Raw genomic sequence first — 8,619 nt, 5'->3', positions numbered from 1 at the left:
TGAGATGGTAGGCTGGCCTCTGAATGTTGAAGCATGTATGGAGAGGTTTTTTGGCATGGCGGAAGTCCCTGTGGTTGGAGAAGAAAAAAAAAAACAGAAAAAAAACTTTTTGTTCTTTAGATCTGAACGCCACAGGGGCACGGGGCTGTCTTGGTGGGTGTCACACCACAGACCTCCTGCCTTGCACACAGTGGCTTCTGCAGAGAAATAACAAAGAACAATTGCAGAGAACAACAGAGCTGAAGTACCCAGATATGTATCAGCAATGCATGGGCTCGGAGATGAAGAGTGCAGGTGGAGAGATGCTGTAAAACATTCCCAGGTCTTCTTTAGTCTGCAAAAAGAACTGAATTCTACATAAAATAAAATATCTGCCATGGACTTGCAGTCCATGTTCATGACTTTGTATACTGCAGGTCTGGACACGATGAGAGTGGCCCAAATGTCTGAGAGACAGCAATCTGCAGCAACTGATCTGACTTCAAGAAGGAACATTGTCAGTCTGAATCTCAGCTGAAGACAGTGCAGCAAAATCCCAGAAGCAACATTAAAAAGAATGCTAAAACAATAAACAAGCCCAAGATTTGGGTCACAGCTGAAGTTCTTCGGAAATCTTTTCTCATGCTATTCCACCTCAGAGGCGGAACAATGGCTCTTCACAGAAGAGGGTCCTGATGACATCACATCCTCTCCTATAAGTTACGCTGCCTCCAAAGTTCAGTGAGAAACATCAGCCGCGCTCCGCTGCACCGCCCCGAGGACGATGGCCGGCTCTCCTGCACTGCTCCTCCTGCTCAGCCTGGGGCTCTGTGAGTATGGAAGCCAGAAGGATGGAATTCAGGGCTGCTCAGTGACTGCAGGGGGAAGCGGGAGTGGTGGGACTGCAGCGCAATAAGCAGCAGGAACAGAGCCTGTTCAGACAGGTGTTGCTGGAGGGGATGGGGAAGGGGAGAGAGGGAGCATGTAACAGCTGTTAGTGTGGGATCACCTGGCAAAGAAACTGGAAATGGCGGCATCCATGAGCAGGCAGCTGAAGGGCTGCTGTGAAGGGCAGCATCCATCTCAAGAGCCTGGCGCTCTCAATGCTGAGTCCCAGGGACTCCAGCACAGCACACAAGCATGCTGGATGCCGAGGCCCTCACTCTACATACACCCTCACAGCCTGGCTGTCTGCCTGCCACGCACTGCACTGGCAGGGAAGAGCCCTGCCTAAAAGCTCTGGGAGCTCTTCCTGAGCAGCACCTGAGGGGACATGGCCGACTTCTGCCCACAGGCTACATCAGCATCCAGGGACAGAGGAACACGATGGTGGCCAGGTTCGTTGACAGGAATATGAAGCACCCCCAGGAGGGACAGCGGCTGGAGCTGGAGTGCCCACCTTACGGCATTGACAGCGGTGTCTCCTGGATCCGACAGGACAAGGATGGGAAACTTCACTTCATCGTCTACATTTCCATGTTTTCCCGGACCACTTTCCCAGGGAATTCAAAAACATCTTCACAATTTGAGGGGTCAAAACAAGGCAACTCCTTTCGGCTGGTGGTGAAGTCCTTCAGGGCACAGGATGAGGGGACCTATTTCTGCATCACCAATATCAACCAGGTGCTGCACTTCAGCTCTGGACAACCCGCCTTCTTCCCAGGTCAGCAACACCTTCACCCTCCTCGCTCACACCCACCACCCCTGCCCGTGCCTTCTCAATCCGGCCCATCGCCCACACTCCCCATGTCCCTGCTTCTTTGCCCAAGCCGTCTCATCACACAGCACTGCTCCTCCTCATTGAGGCTCAGGGCACTGTTGAGAAATTATGAGACCACAGCACTCAATTCATATGGTTTGGCAGCATGTTGTGGCATCACTGTTGAAAATCTTTCCTGTGGTGGCCATGTCCTAGCTGGGGTGAAAGAAAGCTCTTGTATTCTATCTCACTGTATTCATCCAATTTATTTTTAGTCACAACAACAGCAGCAGCACTCACCACACCCGCTGTCACCACCCAGAGCAGCCAGGTCACCAAGAAGGACATCTGCGTGCAGACCTCAGATCCAGGTAACCCAGCTGTGGATAGATGAAATAAAGGCCTATGCTGACAACAGGCATTTTGGGATGCGTGGTGAGAGGAAATATCTTGAGCTTCATCGGTGAGATGCTGATGAAGGGATGAAACTAGCACCAATTTGGCATGTGCTGCCCAGGAAGTGGTGAAATCTCCTCTCCCAGAGGTGTTCAAGGAATAAATATATGTGGCACTGCGGGACAGGGATTAGTGGGCATGGTGGCCATTCTTGAACTAGATTATCTTAGTAGTCTTTTTAAACCTCAATGATTTCATTATTCCAAACCCATGTTTTATTCCACCTGGGATGACTTAAAAGACACAAGAATTCTGATGACTGGACACACCAAAAGAAGGGAAAGCATTTTGGGCCAGCACTGGTGTTAGCCCCAGAAAGAGACATGAGAGGACTTCTGGCTACATGTCCTCCCTCAGCTCCCCAGCACAACGCCAACAGCAACAGCCCAGAACGGGGGACGTCACCTGAGGACATGCCTGGTCCCCACCCCTCCCTTAGTGCCCTATGGAAGCCCTCTCCTCACATACACCTACCACCAGCCTCGCTCAGAGCCACACATCTCTCTGTGCTGCAGGACCTCCCAGTGGCGCTGCCACAGCTGGACATCACCACAGCTGGGAGATGGGCCTTTCCTCTTTCCTCTCTCTCCTTTCTTCCTGCAGGAACAAGCAACAAGAACATGCTGAATTTCTACTGTGAGATTTACATCTGGGCTCCCCTTGCTGGCGTCTGCCTCGTGCTCCTTATAGCTCTGATTGTCACCATCATGCTCTGCCAAAGTAAGTCGCACCCTGACACCCTGCAGAGGTTCCTGCAGCCTCACACCACAGAGCACAGCCCGCTCCTCCAGGGCAATGCGCTCTCTGCCTGTTGCCCTCACACGGCCATTGCACATCCAGGACACAGAAAATGCAGGAGGACCTCTCTTAAAATCACTTTCCATATTTCTCTCATCTACACATTTAGCTTCAGAAATATTTATCACATCCTAGTGCCAGACAATAAATTACAAAGAGAGAAATGTTACTGTACCCAACTGCATTGACTCTACCTTAGATCCTTAGACCAGGCACACTGCCTTTAATATGCATTGGCTAAAGGCAGTGCTCAGTATCTCTCTGCATCCCACTGTAAGTCTGTAGTAGCAGTGAGTAAAACCTCAGCCCATGACATCCTCCTGGTGTGTGGATACGGATCGCAGCCACGTGGATATAAACGTGGTTTCACGCCGGAGGGGAGCCATGCCATTCACCTTCAGCAGTAACTGCTGCCAATGGACTTTCAGCAGCATGCCAGAGTTGCTGGAGACAGCAAAAAGGAACTCGCCCCTGTGCCCCCAGCCTGACATGGCAGCTCTGAAACCCAGTGCTGAGGGAATAGGAGCTGCAGCAGTGCCCAGTGCGTGGCTTTCCCCACACATGAGCTCAGTTCGCATGCTCTCAGCCTGATAGGAGATGGGAAGGCAGTGAGTTGCTGGGGAATGCCAGCCCTACACAGCAGCTGCACTGCTTTTCTACCCTGTGTCTTCATCTCTCTGAACTGTTTGCTTTCTTCATTTTAGAGACCAGAAGACGACGATGCAGGTGTAAGAGGTCAGTATGTGACAACAGGGATGCTTTTGTCTTGAAGTCTGCAGCATTAATACTGGGCCATAAGGCAAGCAGGTGGCACAGGAAACACCAAAATGCACCTGGACTTTCTTCTCCCAGCGTACAGTAGATAGGAGGGGACTGTGTAATTGTTGAGGGGGGAGAGGGGGAAAAAAAAAAAAGAGATAAGCAAACAGAGAAAAGAACCTTACATCATTCAAACCACTGAGCACTGATGACACTACACACAAAGCCAGGATGCATCAGCAGAAACCAGAACCCTCTGCACACCACCCAGTGCTCATCCCTTCCCATTTCTCTCATCATCCCAAGCCTCCAAGAACACACTGTCAGAATAATAACATTGCAGGCTGCAGTTTACCACTTTTGAACTCCCATTGCCCAACAGCAGCACGCACCTTGCTTCTGCAGCCTGACCTCCCTGCAGCTGGTCTCACCCAGCCTGCTCAGCAGAAAACCACTTCTGCGCTTTGCAAGGTTGGTGCTGAGCCCACTGCAGGGCTGTCACACAGAAATGCTCGAGCACGGAAATCCCCAGTGCTGCTCCAATTACACCAGCACCATGCAAGCACTGCAAAAGAGAGGTTGCAAACAGCAATTTCACATCTCTGCAGCCTTCTCTGCAAATGGAGCACTTTGCAGCTGATAAATTCAGCCTGCTGGTTACACATGCACGAGTTTCACAGTCAAGAAAGAGATATGTTTTATAAACAATTTAATTGCTCACTGCTAGTAATAGGGAAAACCTCTCTACTTGCATTTACTGAAAAGGGATCCCTACATCTATGTTTGCAGCCACTGCAAAATATTGGGGCTTTTATTTAGAAGGGCACCTTCTCTTCCCACTGGCTGAGACAAGGCACACTGGAAGCCTATTTCTTATTATTTTAACTACTGCTTAGCAGCATACAGATGCTGCATGAGTGCAAAGGGGATGCAGCAATGCTTGCAGCTGGCTAGGAGGTCCCAGGCTGCACAGTGAGCTTAGCAGCGGGATGGGAACTACCTCCCTGCTCACTGCACATCCAACTAAATCCTTTTTTTCCCTTCTCTAGACCTCCAAATGGGAAGCCTGGTGCAAAACCCAGTGTGCCAACCCGACACATATGATGAGCAGCTGCAGCGCCCAGCTGCTGGTCAGCATCTGGGAGCCACTGCTGCCAAAGGCAATCTCCCACATAGCTACTACTCTTCAAGCATGCTATCCTGAGAAATCCAGAAAGACAGCAAAGGAGCAGAGTCACACAGAGCCAGCACCTCCCTGAAGCACAGCTCTTACAGAACCAGAGCTTTTCCATTGGATTCCAAAGGCCCAACACCACCTTTACACCCAGCAGAACTCTGTGGTTCCAGCAGAAGAAAGTGCTCAGTCCTGATACAAACACCCATTGGTGATAAGTGGATGGGAAATAAGGATATTGACTGGACATCTGCCCTCTTTTTTGTGGTGCTGTGCAGCCCCCTCAGAGTTTCAGAATGGCTCAGGATGAATGGGGCCTCACAGACCATCACATCCCAACCCCAGCCATGGGCTGGGTGCCACTATTGGGTCAGACTGCCAAGGGCCCCATCTAACCCAGCTCTGAGCAAAGTTTCATCTCATATAACACAGGGCTGCACTGAGAAAGCAAACATGGATATAAGGGCTGCACTTTTGGGGGGTTTATACTCCTGCAGGCTGAAGTTTCCTATTTCCCCTTTGCTCCCTTCATCCTGCTGCTAGCCCCACACCCACTGTGCTCAGCACTTCCACCTGGGCACAAAGTGGGATTTCCCTTCTTTCTGGAATAAATGGTTCAGTATTAATAAATTAACAGCCTCTGTTACCTGCTTTGGCTAAGCAGGACTTTCAGCATATTTGGGGCACTGTGAGTGAGAGTTCTGTTTATTGTTTCACCTCTATGCCTGATGTAAATATTTCCTCATTACATTGACATGTCAACACCTGAGATAAAATAAAGCAATGTTTCCAGACAGATTCACTAATGCTTCTTTCTTTCTTCGCTTTCTAGCCTCAGAGAAGCCAAAACCCCATGTGAAAATTTAACTGAGGGTTTGAGGCAGTCACGTGTAAGGGCATCAGACGCTGCAGTTTAGGTTCCAAATTACTGCAGCCTTGAGACAATCTCTGCATTGATTTTCTCAGGGAGACGCAGGACGGGCCCAGAAACACTCCCCTGCACCATGAAGGCAGAGGAGGTAAACACTTTGGTGTTGTCTCCAAGGGGCTGATAAAGGCCTGGGGAAAAACAAAGAACATGATGCTCTTTGCAGAGGTGGGGGGGGACACGACAGGACAGCAGGACAGATGGGGATGAGAGAAGCTGAGAGAGAAGCAGCTTTTCAGCTTAGTTTCTATCATACTAAACTGAAAAAAGAGAGTAAATGAGCACATCTAAAGCTCATCACTGCTTCACCATCCCCTACAGCTGTTTCCTCACTGTTCTCAGTCATTGCACTGTAGCTTTTCGCAGCCCCACATGCACTACATGCAGTCACCCTCCTGTAACCCAGCAGGCAATGCTCCAACGACGTTACCCCAAAAATCCTCTCCCAGCAGCTCAGGTGGTTCCCATACCAAGTGCAACTCTAGTGCAGGAATTACCCTCGTGCCTCACATGGCACAGACACAGCCACACAGGTACTGAGATGTAAGAAAATAAAAAGCAATCCTAACTAAAGAAATACAAAACGCCTCCCGAACAGAAAACCAGGTGTGGTATTTAACTGTAAAGCATTTCAGAAAAGTGCAAGCAGCTCAGGCAGATGAAAAGATGAAGCTCTACAGCTGGCATGTCTCATGCAGCAGCTCTTCGCACTGATGTTAGCCCTATGGGTTGCAGATACCTGGCTGTATGCACAACATGGTAGGTGACATACACTGAGATAAAGGTATTAACACTCAACAGAGAACCTGGCAGAAACATTACTCTGTATGCTTTCCCCTGTATGCTCTGCTACTACTTAAAACAAAACAATCCATGTGTGCAATATTTAGTACAGCTCTGCTGCTACGAGAGCCCCCACAGGTCAATCCTGTAGGGAAAAGCAGGCAAAGCACAGGAAAGCAACACTCTAAGTAGTGTGAAATATGCATATTTGGACATTAGCAACTACTGATGTTATACAGATGCTCCGCTGTACAGGGCTGCACCAAGATCCTGGTCCTGGAGGGAGACTGACGCAGCCAAAGCCATCCCAACACCACAGATGAGTGTAGTGAAGGACCTGGAAGCAGCATACACTGTAAGGAATCTTAACTTGCACATGAAATCAACATTTGGGGAAAAACATCAATGCTGCCAGGTGCAATTTCCCTCCTGAACACAGAATTCATGGCTCAGTGGGAACAGGCACTGAAGCTCAGCCCAGATTCCTGGGACTAAAGCTGACACATGATGTGCACCCTGTGGAAACCATACCATGCTGTTGCTTCAGCATTCTGGACAGAAAAAGTACAATAAGGGAAAAGAAATAGTGACAGAGACCTGAAAAACACAGTAGAGGCAGTAAAATATGACTCTCCTGTAAAGAGGTTTCTTGTTTCTGATTTATCTCGTATACAACCTACTCGACACACAGGGTCAGCATGACCTGTCCATCACTGAGTTCATTGCAGTTTGCACTGACACTGTGCTGCTAAGCTACATTCAGAGTAACCCACCAGATCTTGGAAAAAACACATTAGTTGCAAAGCAGAATACAAACTGGGCCAGACTACCAGGGCTTTGTATTTGGAATGTGCTGATAAAGCCGTGCTGCTCTATGGAACCTATTGATACTGCTACACAAATGCACACCATAAAGGCAGAGCTCATGCACAGCCAGCCATTAACACAGGCATGGAGAAAACAAGGCATTATCCTTAAAGTTAACCCACACATTGAAAATCATGGAGGAAAAAGCAAAAGTTTAACTTTCAAAGGCAGCTGGCAACGAACGACAGACTGTTATCTCACACATCTTGTTAAACCACACTTCTCTTGTGTATAAATATTGAGGCTTGCATTAAGTTTTGAGTAGTAACCCAACACTGCATTACATCTTTACTCATCATAGATCATCTCTGGTGCTCTCTCATCCTTTTCTTCTGTTCTCAAAGCACTGTTCCCTATGCTGGAAGGAAGAGCACAAGAATGGGGATGGTTTATAGGGCATAACATTTCCAGAGACACACCAGTCTCTGCAGGAAAAGCAGAGAGAAGAAAACAGTATTTTGAGGTAGACAAACTAATCTTGCAAGGAAAACCAAACCCAAACTTACTGCTCTGTTAAATGTGTTGAGTTGGCTCTAAGCAGCCATAAATAACTTGAAGGCTGAAGTTTAGCAACAGCGATAAAGAATGAAAGCAACAGGAGGAGGAGTGAAATCTAAGTTAGTAGGGATCAAAAGCTCTAACTCATTCCTTCTAATGTATAGCTTTTGCTGCAGCTGCTATGCAAGTTATTAACTTGACTTATGGACAGAAGAGTCAAATCAATAGTATTTCAGCAGAGAAACACTGATTTTTAGCAGGCATTGCTGAATGACCAGCCTGCAATTTACAGCACTGAAGACCCTGCAGGAAAAGAGTTTCCTTATTCACAAATACCTCACAGAGCAGCAGATCACGGACAGGGCTGAAGGAGCCAAAGGACACAGACTTGTTACAACGCCACGGTCACAGTACCAGGAAAACATCCAATAGCTTTTAACAAGCACTTGAAGTCAAAGGTTATTTGCTAGTTTCACTGCAGCTCCAAGTCCAGTGCAGCAGGCAGCAGTTACAGTGATGTGGATACATACAGAACCTTCCTCGCAGTCTTATTGCAGTGCAAGGGGATCAAAATTTGATATAGAAGCTCAGGGACAACAGGGACAACTGCAGTACTTTAAAATGCTTTAGAAGCATAAGTATTTGATTTTAAAAACACTGTGGATGTTCCCACTGCAA

The 8,619-nt window shown here is 48.2% G+C and overlaps 1 protein-coding gene across 2 annotated transcripts; it reads left to right on the top strand.

The window, feature by feature from the left end:
* The first annotated feature begins 269 nt into the window (after positions 1–269).
* LOC116225703 (T-cell surface glycoprotein CD8 alpha chain-like) lies at positions 270–5,659 on the top strand. Of its 2 annotated transcripts, XM_031588208.2 has the most exons (6): positions 270–809; positions 1,274–1,642; positions 1,954–2,049; positions 2,738–2,854; positions 3,637–3,667; positions 4,741–5,659. In XM_031588208.2, the coding sequence occupies exons 1-6, from the start codon at positions 764–766 to the stop codon at positions 4,793–4,795; spliced, it is 714 nt and encodes a 237-aa protein (XP_031444068.2). In that variant the 5' UTR covers positions 270–763; the 3' UTR covers positions 4,796–5,659. The 2 variants fall into 2 exon arrangements, with proteins under 2 accessions (XP_031444068.2, XP_089995978.1); XM_090139852.1 differs by lacking the exon at positions 270–809 and having other exon boundaries at positions 835–1,642.
* The last annotated feature ends 2,960 nt before the right edge of the window (positions 5,660–8,619 follow it).

Source organism: Phasianus colchicus, chromosome 4 (assembly GCF_987193195.1).
Source record: "Phasianus colchicus chromosome 4, bPhaCol1.hap1.1, whole genome shotgun sequence".
In the NCBI taxonomy this organism is placed as follows: Eukaryota; Metazoa; Chordata; class Aves; order Galliformes; family Phasianidae; genus Phasianus; species Phasianus colchicus.
The sequence above is the reverse complement of the archived record's forward strand: the minus strand, read 5'-3'. Positions and strand labels throughout refer to the sequence as shown.

What these genes read in the sequence shown, in the direction of transcription:
- LOC116225703 (XM_090139852.1), top strand. Translation starts at nt 1,120, where the DNA reads ATGCTGGATGCCGAGGCCCTCACTCTACATACACCCTCACAGCCTGGC. An exon ending in ACAACCCGCCTTCTTCCCAG is followed by an intron (nt 1,643 to 1,953) that starts GTCAGCAACACC and finishes ATTTATTTTTAG; the next exon opens with TCACAACAACAGCAGCAGCA. An exon ending in CGTGCAGACCTCAGATCCAG is followed by an intron (nt 2,050 to 2,737) that starts GTAACCCAGCTG and finishes TTCTTCCTGCAG; the next exon opens with GAACAAGCAACAAGAACATG.